The sequence below is a fragment of the Vipera ursinii genome, assembly GCF_947247035.1.
Source record: "Vipera ursinii genome assembly, chromosome: 3".
NCBI lineage: Eukaryota > Metazoa > Chordata > Lepidosauria > Squamata > Viperidae > Vipera > Vipera ursinii.
Genome location: NC_139516.1, coordinates 164,171,865 through 164,187,167, shown reverse-complemented (window position 1 = coordinate 164,187,167; position 15,303 = coordinate 164,171,865). Strand labels below are relative to the sequence as shown.

Genomic DNA, 15,303 nt, shown 5'->3' with positions numbered 1-15,303 from the left:
TTGCTGTCTTTGAATAAGTTTTGTCCTTGATAACTATGTAGTTTGCCATTATTAGGACACAAAACAACCTGATTCAACAAATTGCTTATACTAAGAACTTTAAAATAAGATTTCAATTATCTGAAAGTATAGGGGGAAAAACTATGACAAACTGCAAGAGAGGTAAACAACAAAAGCAAGTAAAATATATCCATATCATTTGATAGGTTGCTTAGTGGTTAGAATAACTCATTATTCTATACTCAACTGCTACAGTCAGCCTCAATGAGATTTAAAATACAGTGTGTACAAATTATTCCAAATGATAGCAGCAAATAATGTCACATGACATTAGTGGAAACAAGCTTTGTACTCAGAGGGGAAGGAATCAAGCTTTATTTATTTATTTATAGACACGAGGCAACATCAACATTCAAGGAAAACAAGTCTAAAAAAAATAGGCAAAGTGTGACTTATGGATTCCTCCCCTCCACCCGACTCTCTGAATAAGTTCATCAGTGACACCCAAAAAGAAAGAGGGAGAGAATTTAGAATGTAGGAAACAAAAACATAAAAGATGCCACCTAATTGCTTTTCCCATTCCAAGCTCCGGACAGATCCATTCAAGGCAATCTTTCTTTTTGCTAGTTTTTCCTATAAAGACAAATTTGGAATGATTTTAATTTTCTGCTGACAGGCAGAAAGACATATGGACAGACTGGGCTGGAAAGAATAATGTCAGAAAATATGATGTTTTCCAATGGTGTTTTTCCAAGCCTTTTACTGGTAGTGGCTGTTAAGAGGCTTCTGCATTTTCTTTTGTGTAACAAATTATATTGTGTGCAAGAAAGAAAATGTCTACTGAAGGCAGGTGAATGGGGTCTCTGTATGTAGATGTGTGACAGAGCAAATTGAATTTAGAATGGATTCCTATGAGTTGACTCTTTGGAGTATTTCTGCTCTTCCCCTTGTTGCACATATGAGATTATAGCTGAATGACACAAATAATTTGATGACACTACAGTGGAAAATTTAGAAATTCCAGAGGAGAATTAATGCTTATATAAACAAATATTGTATTTGTATACACACACATACACATACAGAGAGACATTCTTTCTCTCATTCTTTCAAGTATTGCTCTATTTAAAGCAGTTTCGTCTAGTTCATTTGCACTTATTTATGAAGAGTAATGAGCATTTTCCTCCATACAGGCCTATATGAACTGCCATTCCAGTCCCTGGTAGGATGGGCATTATTGCTTATGCACTGCAAGCTAAGTGATTGCCATATAATTAGCTAATTGTCTGTGTATCTATTATTGATATGTAGCAATCAGAACTTACACCCACTCCTTATTTAGCAACCTGAGATAGCGACCATTCACAAATACCATGGTAATAAAAAACCTCATTTTCTGACCAATGTGCACATTGATGATCAAATTTTGTGCTCCTGACAATAAGCCACACTGGGATAAGAATAACAATGGCACAACAGTGGAGCAGCTATATGAGAAAAATTCTTTTAAATGAGATGGAGCAACTAGTGATCTTTGCAGTTTTTTTCTCTCTCTGTGTCATGTGTTCACTTAGTGACCATTTTGCCTGATGACCTATTCCTTGAAATGGAACTTGGTTGCTAAATGAGGAGTACTGTAGGTGTACTTAAATCAGTTTCAGTCTCTTTCTCTGATATTTTTTGGGAGCTACCAATTAATTTACATCTATTTTGTATTTAAATGTACATTAAACCCTCTCCCACATCTGAGCCTGAGTCTAATTCACCAAATTTGAGTCTGAGTCTAATTCATTAAATTTCCTATTATATTTTTAATTTTTTAAAAATGTGTGAATCAGAATTCAGTACAGGTAGTCCTTGACTTACAAAAAATCATTTAGTGACTATTCGAAGTTACAGTGGCAATGGAAAAAGTGACTTATGACCACTTTTCACACTTACAACCTTGCAACATATCCATGTTCACATTATCCCCTTTTGCCACCTTCTGACAGCAAAATCAGTGGAGTAGCCAAATTCACTTAACAACTGTGTTTCTAACTTAATAATTGTGGTGATTCACTTAACAACTCTGCCAAGAAAGGTTGTAATATGGAACAAAACTCACTTAACAAATGTCTCACTTAGCAACCTAAATTTTAGGCTCAGTTGTGGACATAAGTCAAGGTCTACCTGTATTCAAGTAAGTAATGGAATATATTTAGTCTGGTCTGCTAATTGTGCGTGTGTGTTTGTATATGTGTATTTATGTATATTTATGTATATAACTGCATATATAAAATCTAATGGATACACAGCTGTTACATAGGTTTTTAGAAGAGAATAAAAATAACAAGAATTACAGATACAAGGCTATTGAACACCAAGATGAACACATTAAAGGAACATAAATGCAACTGAGGCCTGTATTTTATTGGTCTTTGGGGAAAAAGTTTCCATCATTCGCTTTTATAAACTTATTAAATTGACACTGCATTTTCCTTCACTACTAGTAATGAGACAGATGCATTTCTTTAGTTTATCTAGTTTATGCTCAGAGACAATAATACATAGAAAATAACAGTTTAGTCTTCAGATGACAAGAATGCCATAGTTGCTGCTTCACACCATCCTGTCTGTTATATGAAGCTGCCTCTCAATCATCAGGCATTCAAAATCAAAACTGAAATGGCTCACTTTCTCCTAACCCAGTTCATTTCCCAGGATTGTTGTTGTGGGGAAAAATAGGAGGAGGAAGGAGTATTAGATATGTTCACTGCCTTGAATTATTTTTAAAATAATACAGGTGGGATAAAAAAAATAAACCTCACCCACTACACAAACATTCTGAATTTGATCTTCATTTCTTTACTGTTCTACCTCATTTGCATGGCTTTAAGTATTTTATATGTGCAATAACTGTGTTGAAAGAAAAATCTTCAGGTCCAGTCCAAGCCGGGAATAAACAAAATGGAGACTGCTTAACCAAGAAGGTTCAGTTTATTTTCACATCTATTGCATCACCTCTTTGTTATTTTTTTATATTTGATAACTATATTCGATCATAATAGTTCTTTGTAACACAATTTACATTTACTTTATTTTGTTTTTATGCATTTGCACATTGTTCTGAAAGGGGGTCTGGACATTTAACTAGGTTCTCAAAGGGTTCCAAGGTACAAAGAAATTAAGATCATATTTCTCTTTATTTCATACAGGATACCCAAATATTTTATAGGCTACAATTACAAATCCTATACTGTACATACTAGCTTTGTCTTGCCTTGCTTTATTCAATCTGGTTATGCAGTTCCTATCTGGCCAGCAATTCTCATGGTCTTTTGTTGATTCTAATGAACCTCTTTCTTTGATTGAAATACTGAAAGAAAACTGAATCTAAATTATTACTACATCATATTCCCACATTTATAAGAATTCTTTTCCTTGAAGCAGACTGATTTGTAAATTTTCTCTTATTGTGTGCAACACTTAAATTGATATGTTCTGTTGCAATGTTAACATTAGGCACATACAAATTAATTCTTATAACTGTTTTATGTTACTAATTAAGTTAATTAGCAACTTACAAAATTCCCTAGCCAGTTAAACTCCACACATCTTATAATTGCTGAAGTTGAGAAACACTGTCCATATCCACTAATAAATGCAGTCACAGACCTACTCAAGCTTGAGAAGAAATCAAACTAGGAAAACCAACTCCACCTGTTGTTAAACTCTTGTAAAATTTTCAACAGAAGTTACGAATTCTTGAAAAAAGTTTCTTCCATGCTCTGGCTACAAAATCAATTCCATTGTTTATGGATTAAATATTTTTTTCTCCTACATGTAAGTTTTTTTTCAAAATTCCTTACCATTTGGTCTGATGAAAAATTCTATAGATTTTTGAAAACTGTCACTCTTTTTGTGAAACACATTTTTTGAAAATGTTTAAATATCCTGCTTTGTTATTTTGACATTTTATAAAGTTAGCAGACATTTTCAAAGGATCTTACTCTTGCTTCCACTTCTTATTGTAACTCCTTTTTTATCTAATATAATCCAACTATATTTAAGATTTTTTTGTTACCTGGATATAATGTTCATACATATTTCCTTTCTTTTCATTTTGCACAAACATAATAGAAAATGCTACATATTTAGTTCATCCTTTGTGATAGTGATATGCACTGTTTCATATTGTGGCAGGAAAGAATTAATGTCTATTACACAAATATAAAGATACCATGATACATGTTAGTTCCTGGATAAAAGCTACACATGTAATTAAATGAGACCATTTAATACATCTATATTCTGTCAACCTCTGAGATGACTTGGCATATTTTGAATGTTAAGTCTCCTTCACTGCATACTTCCTTTTACCTTCTGCTTGTTTCCTCACCTCATATGGGCATGTGGACATATTTGATTTACTAAATCAAAACACAGCTGTTATTGTTACTAATTAGGGGACCATTTGGGGACCACTTTTGCCAAAATACTGTATGTATAGCTGCATTGGCTGTTGACTACTAGGGCTTATAAAAACCTCCTCAGGGATCAGAGCACCAGTCCATTTAGTGTAATGTTTTTCAAACTTGGCAACTTTAAGTTAGGTAAACTTCAATTCCCAGAATTTCCCACCTAGCATGAAACACTGATTTAAAGGCTTGATGTGGCTGCTTTGGAGGCATCAGTGTGTTTCCTGAGCACTTATGTTTATGCATAATGCTTGACTTGCTGCTAGAATGAAGTCCATCTTGTTCATAAGCTGTTTTACAGCACTTTCCCCTTCCAAATATGAAATTAAGCAGAGGGTGATCAGACAAAGTACTCTCTTTGTTGTGGCAATATGGATATGGAAATTCCTGAGCAAAATAAAAAAATTACTAGCATGAACTTTGATATGTTTTCATTGTCAATTAAAGATTTCCTCACAGTATGTTTTATAACTTTGTTCAATTATGGAAGTTTTGCTATGAATTTGATTTTTCCATTCCATTCCATTATTTGTTTTAAAAGGGTAAGCATCTAAAACCTCATTGTTGCTGAACAACTGAGTAAATAAAGAATAAATTAAAATAACTTGGTCTTTTATATTATCTTTTAATTAGCAAACAAGTCATAAATAAGATTTCAGGAGCCAAGTCATTTTTAAGTTATTATTGCTATAACTAGTACATTTTGTTGATAGAATGTCACCAGCCTCTGCTAATTTTGCAGTTGGAGGTCAGTCAGCTTGACTCTAGCTTTTATTATTAAAAGAGATGGAGGATCAGTATTCTCTTCTCTTCTCTTCTCTTCTCTTCTCTTCTCTTCTCTTCTCTTCTCTTCTCTTCTCTTCTCTTCTCTTCTCTTCTCTTCTCTTCTCTTCTCTTCCTAGTCCAGCGTAATGACTGCCCTGTTTAGCAATCATGGTTATAATGGCACTGGAAAAGTAATTTTACAACTGGTCCTGTTACAGAGTCTCTGCAGGTCCAAGATCAAGATCTGGGTACTTCACAATCAGGACATGTTTATGACCATTACAGAGTCCTGCAGTCACCTGATTGCCATTTGTGTGCTTCATAGCTTCTAACAAGGAGAGTCAATGGGGAAGCCGGCAGAAAAAATAAATATCATGTTCACATAATGTCTTATTTAACATATTTTGTGGTGACTGGCTTAACAACCTAAGCAGGAGTGAAGTTGTAAGTTTGTTGTGGTCACATGATATTTTACTTAATGACTGCATTGCTCAGTGACAGAGTTGCCAGTCCCAATTGTGGTTATTAAGCAAGGACTACCTCTATTCTGTTCTATCCTGTGTTGTTCTATTACCTTCCAAATAGTTATTCAAGGTTTTGAATGATTCAACTGAAGCAATTAGTTCAAAAAAAATTCTAAAAGGTATGATTCATGTCATTAACAGCAATCTCACATTTTGTTTCCATTTCCCATGTGATCTACGCTGAACTTTGAAGATAGTAGTACATTAGGTTAATATAATTAGATTATATTCTTGTTTCCCCAATTTAATTAGATATGGAAACTATTTAATGACTTTCATATCTCAAAGATTTTGGGGGGCAAAAATGTTACATCTAAGATATTTTGGATTTAAAAGAAAATAATTCTCCATTTGCGGTATGTATATCATTGTTGCTAGTAGCACAACTCAGATTAATCCTTTTTTGTTCAATAATAGTGAATGAAGAAGATTTAGGAGAATCAAATAAAATTACTATATATACACAAAGAAAAATACTTAGAATTTATGATAAGCATAAACAGTAATAAAAACCTTGTGCAATCCCCCTTCTCAATATTGAGCTGCCAGATTCAGCTGAAACCAACCACTGTGTCCCCTATTCCATAAACGTGAATTTGGATATTTTTTAAACTAATTCTAGATGGAGCAGAGAGAGTTAAATCATTGTATCCTAATTAAAGTACAGCAGGGCTTTTCTTATGATCAAGACTACAAGAACTGTGAAAACTATCTGGTTTTATAGCACCATTCAAAGTCATGGTTGAATCTAAAAGTATGCTTATCTGATCTAAAGTGAAATTATCGTGACATTAAGAAACAGATGAAACCCCTATTAATAGCACTCCCACTCTGATTAGATGCAGTCCCCCTCTATTTCATTACTCAAAAGTATTATTACATTGCCCTGCCTGGATTACAAGAGAGTAGAGCTGAATGGACATTATTAATTATCAATTCTCTCAGCGATTTCAACCAATTAAAATAGAAAAATGTAAACACCAAGAAAAACAAGATTGATTTTTCAAGATCATTATTCAGTTAAAAAATACCTTCATACACAACTTCTGGAATGTCTAGAAGTTATCTCTATCTGACACAGACAGGTAATTATATGACAATAGTAGACATGCTAGTAAATAAAAGTACTGAGACGTCTGAGCATCAGTTGGGATCTACATTTCATGCTTCCAGAGCCACAGTAGATTAGTAAGAATGAATAATTATCTGGGTGATGATCATAGTTAATTCTAATATTCACATTCATTGATTACAGATAGAGACCTCCTATAAACTTGAGAAGCTTAAATAAGTAGACAAATACAGAAAAAATAGGAATGCAGAAAAATCATGATCATTTTGTCTTTTGATATACTTTTCGTCATTCTCTCTGAATATTTATTTGCTACTACAATTATGGAAATGTATGCATTTTAGTGTATAGATTCTTGTATTCTAAATTGCAAAAATAATGCATAGGACTTGGATTTACCTAAAATAAATCATTATATTTATAATTAGAATAAGGTAACAATGGTTGATTAGTGTCATTAGAAAAACCTGGGAATTTACCTTACTTGAAAATTACCTATTTGGAAGTTTCCCCCTTCAGGGAAACTAATTAAAAAAACTGACAGCTCTTTTTGCTTAACACATTTGTTTTATTGTGTATAAACATTAATGAACATGGCTTCTTCTAGGGATAACAGAGATGTGATTTTGCAAATATGAATGTTTTATACTTGTTTGTTAAAGAACCTGCAAAAATCTTATGCTCTTATATTACTGTTTTAACTTGGAATTTTTACTTGATTAATGGAGTTAAAGAGTATCTAAAGTACTCATCTTGTTCCCTTGTACCTTCCTTATATTGATCATATTTTATTAACCATCTCAAAATAATGAAATTTCTTACTTCTTTCTAAATAAATGTCAACCTAAAATCTTACATTGCATGGCAAAATGTAAGAGCAATTAAGTACACCTTAAGTATACATTTAGAATGAATTTTATATATTAAGTGAAGAAGAATAGGCAACGTCCTCTAACATGACAAGCATATACATATCCCCTCAGATATAAGATATAAGCTCCATTAAATTAAGTGGAACTCATTCCTAGGTATGCAAACTTGCATATTAATTTTATTTTGGTGAGATAATCCTATTAGTTATATTATTAGTCCTTGCAAAAGAGCCCATGCCAAAAGAAGAGTCTATCTATCTATCTATCTATCTATCTATCTATCTATCTATCTATCTATCTATCTATCTATCTATCTATTCACACCTACCCACCCATCCACACACAGTCACATTCACACACACACACACACACACACACACACACACACACAATCATATATTAGGTCATGAGCTATGTAACTGACAAGTTTCTGAAGGTAAAGCTATTTTTTCTGGCCTGACATACAACATAACAGTATCATCACTGAATCTTCTTAATTCCCCACTTTCTGATGCTAACAGTCTCCCCCAAGAACATAAGAATATGCAGAGATAAACATTCATACAGGACATACATCATGCTGCTTTATATTTTTGAATGTGCCTTCTTGTATAATGCTTTTTTATTTAAAAATACCGGTAACCCCTTAAAACTTGGTATTCTGGTTTCATTTCTAGGTCATCTGAACTATAAAACTATAGGTCAGCAGGACCATAGAATCCAATCCTTTACCTGAACATGGAGATGCAAGTGCAAAATTATGATTGCAAGCTGCCCATCAGGCTAAATACAGCTAGAACTAACTGTGGAGTGCCCAATGTTTTGAAATAAAACTAAACAGCAGATAAAAAAAATAGAGCAATGACTTAGTCCCTACAATCCCCCACTCAACAACAACAAAATATTTTATTGATCAAACCTCTTTTTTCCTCATAGTCTTCTCTCTTCTTTGTTTGACATTATTCCACTGTCCATGCACAGTTAAGTGTGCCATATCCATTTTAAAAGAAAATGCATAAAAAATAATCCACAGATCTTTTACAGCTGAAACTGTGTTAATTTTCTGATCCACGTTCTTGCCACAAAAATTAACCGGCAGTATGATAGCTCCAAGAGCAGACATCTGATTCTTGACATTTAAAGATACAATACTGGTGAAAAATAGTGACGCTTTATTAACTGCAAACAGCTTGTGCGGGAGTCACTGATGTACTCCTAAAGAGTATAATCAGAACGCTCAATAATTTCAGTCTTTCAACTTTGCATTTTTCAGAGAGTGCTAGCTATTTATTTTAAAGGAATAACAGCCAGGAACACCAACCTGGTTACTTCATATAATTATTTCCTAAAGGCTGTTCAGTTGTTTTGTATGTGACAAAAACTGACTGTAGGTTGGTTCATAGTATACAAAATGCTGTGACATTACTAAGTGTTTAAAAGGTCTCAAGCTTTCATCACCAAACATGAAGGCAGATCCCAAGATTACAGAAGCCAACAAATCTCTGTCCTGGGAATATGAATTCATTGAGATTGTACTGCAAAATGAAAGCTTTACTACCTCTAGCTCCTTGTGACCCCGCTGTGCTGTTTTGTGTGCCTAGAGTGCCTTTTTAATCTCCCTCCCAATTATTTAAGGAGCTCTTGTTCTTTTCATATATTAAGAAAGTGAATCAGTTCCTAACTGTATGCATTCATTTGAAACACTGCTTCTTAGCAACCAAAATGCAGATTTATTCATAATTTGTATTTAGATTAACTCCCACTTACATCTTTTCATTTGCAATCTCCCCTCAGTGTAAAAAAAATACATGGAACCAAGAGCAGTACAAGTAATCAAATAAATGGCATATACTATACCTGAAGATATTGGCAGGACCGTTCCTGTTGACAGGTCTCTGATTTTAGAACTGTCTGGTCCATGTTCATAGAAGCTTTTTGATAAACTTCACGAGCTCTGCTTACTGTCAGAGTAGAGGACCAAGAGCTTTTTTTCATTAACTGAGCATCCAAATTTACAGGCAGGTTTGCACAGGTAGAACATTTAACATCATTATTGCTTCTGGAAGGCTTTACTGTATGTTCGCTTCGAGTATTATAGGCTTCCATAAAGTATTGAGAAGTGGAATGGTCGGGACATCTTCCCATAGTCATTATCCTACTTGGTCCATGATAAATACAAACATCATTATCTAGATTGTCATCTGAGCTCCACCATCCAGATGCATTTGACCTGGATTTTCCGTCTGATCTTCTATCTTTACTTTTGCTACGTTTGCCATATCTTATACTCTGTGTGTCTTCTGGGCTTGATTTGCCTCCATTGATGCTGCCCCTTGATGGGCCTTCAAGAGAATGAGATTTTGTGAAAAGCTTTTGAACAGAATGCACCAAGTGGCGGATCCTTCCTGGACTATCACTACGATGTTCTACAGCAGTCCTTTTGTACTGTAAAGTATGGTAGCCGTCTCTATTAAGAGGAAGTTGCCTTTCAAATTGGTCCAAAAGATTGGCAGGGATGCGATTACCTTTATTGGTTGTTCCATGTGGCACCAAAGCACATTCATCCTTAAGTTCTTTGTGGGAATTATAATGTCTCCGAGGAAATGTGCTGCTAGCAACCTGATCACTGTATGGAGCCATGCATTCTCCTTGAAAAGAGTTTCTTTGAGTATAGTAAGTATGATCTGCAGGATGATGGTCCATAGGATTTAACAAATATGGCTTCCTATCTGAGTGATGTATCAGAGAGTCACATACAGGTTCACAGGCAACCCCATGATGGTGACTGCGACTGCCAGATAATCCTTTCATTATTGATGTAAAAAATGTCCCAGAGTCATCTGAATATGTACACGTATTTTACCGATAGATCACCAAGAAATCCCTAGAAAAATGGAGAACAAAAATGTGAAGTGATGTAATAATACGCATATTTGATTTTTCTTTATTGTATTAAAACATTTGAGGCATACTGAGTTAATTCCTACTGAAAATCATTGTGATTAAGTTTATCATGGTTAACAATGGAAATTAAAAGCAATTAATATTCTGGATCCAAATTAAAAAAATATATGAATGCTGTGAAAATTCTTTAAGAAGTCATGCTACAATTGGATATGTTAAAAGATACATACATCCTCTGATATAGATATAGATATATATAAACTGTATATTTGGAATTTATGATAGTACTCATTGAAGCACAGTGGTAGATACTACAAATAGAGCTTGACTTACAATAATTCATTTAATGGCTGTTCAAAGTCACAATGGTAATTTAAAAAGTGATGTACAACTGGTTCTCACACTTATGACTGTCACAGCATCCCTGTGGTCAGGTGATCAAAATTTGGGTGCTTGGCAACTGGCAGATATTGATGATGTTTGCAGCATCCAAGTAAAATCAATAGCAGAAGCTATATTTCCTTAATGACTATGTGATTTACTTAGCAACCATGGCAAAAAGGTTGAAAAATTGGGTGTGACTGATTTAATAACTGCATTGCTTAGTGACTAAAATTTCAGTCCCAATTGGGGTCATAAACTGAGGACTACCTGTATATTGGTCACTTATAACTATTAAACTAAATGAAGAATAGTTCCATTCCTAAAGAAATAGTATATAATAGTAGTATGTAGATTATGGATTGATATAAGAATACTTCATACATCAGTGCTTCATACATTCAGATGAGAAATAAAATCTAATTTGATAACACGGCTGAGAAGATAAATTAGAAAAAGCTCAAAGGGATTTATTTCAGCCTTAATGTTCAGTATGTGGTCCTTTTATTCTTTTCAGTCTCTCACACCTGCTTTTGACAAGAAGTATTGCCAAGCATTCTAAAAGTATGTACTTCAGTGTAAGATAAATAGCATTTTGAGTAGTCAATCAAATGGAACACAGTAGTTTATTTAAAGATGAGAATGGTTTTAAAAGGATTTAAGAGCACCTCAGAAAGAATCAAATCTTTTCAGTTACATCATGTTTACTGTTTGTGACAGTTCGGTGTAATTTTTTTTTAGCATTACCAACAATTTTGCAAACATGATCTAGGTAAAGGTAAAAGTAAAGGTTCCCCTGCACATGCGTGCTAGTCGTTTCCGACTCTAGGGGCCGGTGCTCATCTCCGTTTCAAAGCCGAAGAGCCAGCACTTGTCCGAGGACGTCTCCGTGGTCATGTGGCCGGCATGACTAGACGCCAAAGGCGCACGGAACGCTGTTACCTTCCCACCGTAGTGGTCCCTATTTTTCTACTTGCATTTTTACGTGCTTTCGAACTGCTAGGTTGGCAGAAGCTGGGATGAGTAACAGGCGCTCACTCTGTTACACGGCACTCGGGATTCGACCCGCCAAACTGCTGACCTTCTGATTGACAAGCTCAGCATCCTAGCCCACTGAGCCACAGCGTCCCTAAACATGATCTACTATGCTACAAAAAGAGTCTCCATAAAACAGTCATCTTTCATCTTTATTTATTGATTAGCCCTTGGGCCATATCAAATTGTCAAGTTCCAAAAACAAAATATCACTAAAACTTGACAAAAACAATTCAAATGAAACTGGATAAAATACAATTTAAAATGAAACTGAAACCAAACACAATCAAAATAAAATCAGGATAGAATACAATGATTTAAGATACAGGTTAAATATGCTTAAAATTATATTACAATATCACCCCTGCGTCTACCCCAAACAGTCTTAAAACTACTTTTAAAATCACAGTTTTAAATCAAGTGATCTTTCCTACAATCTACCACACTCTGCTGCACCAACTTTGTTCTTATTTCCATCAACTTTAGAGCATATTTGGCAATCCATTTCACCAACTGCAAATTAGAGCCTAACAAACAATGATGCAAGAAGTGCTCTTTAGACACAGGGATACTAGTATAAAAGATCCTGCTCAACTGATGTTCCCTCAAATCTGAATACAGGAGGCAATCAAAAATTACATGGGACATTGTTTCAACTTTCCCTGTCCCACATAAACAGACTCTTTCACTTACAGGAATCCCCCTATATCTGCCCCAAAGCATGTTTGATTGAAGTTGGTCCAATCTCAATTTGGTAAAAAATCTCCTTATGATGGGAGATAAAGGCAAGGTTAAATATTTTTCTATTTTAAAAATTTGTTTATTAGCCGATAACCAGGGGCAAGCTTTTGCTACTGTCACCTGTGCGATGTCCGATTGTGCACTTATGTCCTTAAATCTCTGTGCGATCCAAGATCGAATCTGCCTATGATCATAGTGCTGCCAGTTTAACGGAATACCAAAGCTAGATACCCACTTCAAAACTCTTGATAACCAATTATTTTTGTTACTCGAAACAATCTGATCCATTAGCGCTAGCTTAGGTAACCTCCCTTCCTCCATCTCGGATATTCTTAGCCAATAATAAACGGTCTTCAGCATGGCCCTAGTGCCAATCGCATGGACTCCTGTTTCTGCCCTTACTACGCATGCTGGGGTTCCAGGGGACACTGCCAAAATTCTCCTCAGGAACTTATTTTGAGGAATTTCCTGCCCAGGCAGCTTAACTGATCCCCATATTTCTGCCCCATAGGTAAGTATTGGTTCAATTTTTGCTTGAAAGACCTTTAGCACTGGGGTTAATGAAGATGGAGTTTTCTCTAAAATAAGTTTGTTTAATTGGGCCATCCGAGCCACGGCCTTCTGAGCTCCAGCCATAAAACAGTCATAACTGTAGTTTCTGGGTTAGATAGTATGAATACCTGTGGATTATATTCAGAACTGTTACCAAATGTAAGATATCCTTTCATTTGTAGAATGTATGTAAACTAAAAGGTATAGGAATAATTATTTTTGGTAAAAGTTTCCCCCCTCCTATAGACAGCAGAACCATTCTCTCTATGTTCCCAGGAAGGTTATATGGAGGTTGAGGACTGCAAGAAGAATGGGAAGTGTCCTTTTATATTCAGAATAAAATCATCCTGTTCAAGGAGCTTTGTTCAATACAACTCTGTACTAACCTTGTGAATGAAACCAATAAGTTTTCTAATTTCTTTGATTAAGATAGGAGATAGAAATATAGATATAAAGCTCATTTGTATCTAAACTTAACAATGCTATGTATGCCCAGCACAGACTACAATACATGTCACGTGCACATTTATAGCATGCAAAAAGAAATGCCCAAGATTGAAGGTTGTTGCCTGAGTGCATTCCATCTCTCATGGTTGTAAGATACAAAGAAAGAAATCCTGCTCTCAAAATATTTCTGAACTACAACACACACATACACAGATACACACAACCCTTTTGGCTTAAGCCAGTGGTGGGATTCAACCAGTTTGCACCACTTCAGCAGAACCGGTAGCTAATTTTTTGTTGCCCAGGTCCAGAATGGACTTCCAGAAGTGGCATTCACACAGAGAACCCGTTATTCACATATTTGAATCCCACCACTGGCTTAAACAACATTTAGCAGAATGTAGACAAAGAGTATGACATAGCCCAGAAATTAAAGGCATCATTTAAGAGAGCAATGGAAACAAAAGTAGAATCAGGTTACACAAATGCCATCCTCTATAAACTTAGCATATTTTTCTATCCTCGCAAACTTGTATACATCACATCCATAAATCTTTGCTTTGCTTTTTGTTTACTGAGAATCTTGCCAATTCCATTCAACACGGCTTTCTCAGTCTTCCTTTTCATTCCTCTTTATATATTTGTTTGGCAATTTAGTCCTTATTTACCTTATTATATTGGACACTTAATGTTGAAGAGTTTCTGAGAATACCAGGGAACAGCCAAGAAAACAAATCTAAAGATTATCAAACAAATCAACAAATTCTCATTCAAGGTATAAATGACCAGGCTCAAATTACTTTATTGCAGACATAATATGCAAAAACCATTCTAGAAAAAGCTCTAATTCTGTGAAATATGGAAGGAGAAAGACCATATTCCTTCCTTCCTTCCTTCCTTCCTTCCTTCCTTCCTTCCTTCCTTCCTTCCTTCCTTCCTTCCTTCCTTCCTTCCTTCCCTTCCCTTCCCTTCCCTTCCCTTCCCTTCCCTTCCCTTCTTTCCCCTTCCCTTCCCCTTCACCTCCTCCTCTTGACTTCAAGTCTCTACATAGATATGGTCAGGATTGTTGAATTGCATATTTAAAGATTTACAGCTTCTGCATGGCCTTTTCTAAGTGGGCATATGTGGAAAACTAGAGAGTTTTTGTAATAATAATAATAATAATAATAATAATAATAATAATAATAATAATGATAATAATAATAATAATAAAGTTGGAAGGGACCTTGGAGGTCATCTAGTCCAACCCCCTGCTCAGGCAGGAAACCTTATACCATTTCAGGCAAATGGCTGTCCAGTCTCTTCTTTAAAACTTCCATTGTTGGAGCATTCACCACTTCTGGAGGCAGGTTGTTCCACTGGTTAGTTGTTCTAACTGTCAGGAAGTTTCTCCTTAGTTCTAGGTTGCTTCTCTCCTTGACTAGTTTCCATCCGTTGCTTCTTGTCCTGCTTTCAGGTGCTTTGGAGAATAGCTTGACTCCCTCTTCTTTGTAGCAGCCCCTGAGATATTGGAACATTGCTATCATGTCACCCCTCACCCTTCTCTTCAT

At 35.1% G+C, this 15,303-nt stretch overlaps 1 protein-coding gene across 2 annotated transcripts in view; it reads right to left on the bottom strand.

Annotated features, from left to right (window-relative positions):
- The window catches only part of DLGAP1 (DLG associated protein 1), a gene marked incomplete at both ends in the record, with an annotated part of 87,925 nt that extends 77,421 nt beyond the window's left edge, over positions 1-10,504 (bottom strand). For both annotated transcript variants that reach the window (XM_083359513.1, XM_083359514.1), the window contains one exon: positions 9,551-10,504. In XM_083359513.1, the coding sequence (XP_083215639.1) occupies positions 9,551-10,504 (954 nt within the window). The remainder of the gene's footprint in view (positions 1-9,550) is intronic.
- Positions 10,505-15,303: the final 4,799 nt, after the last annotated feature.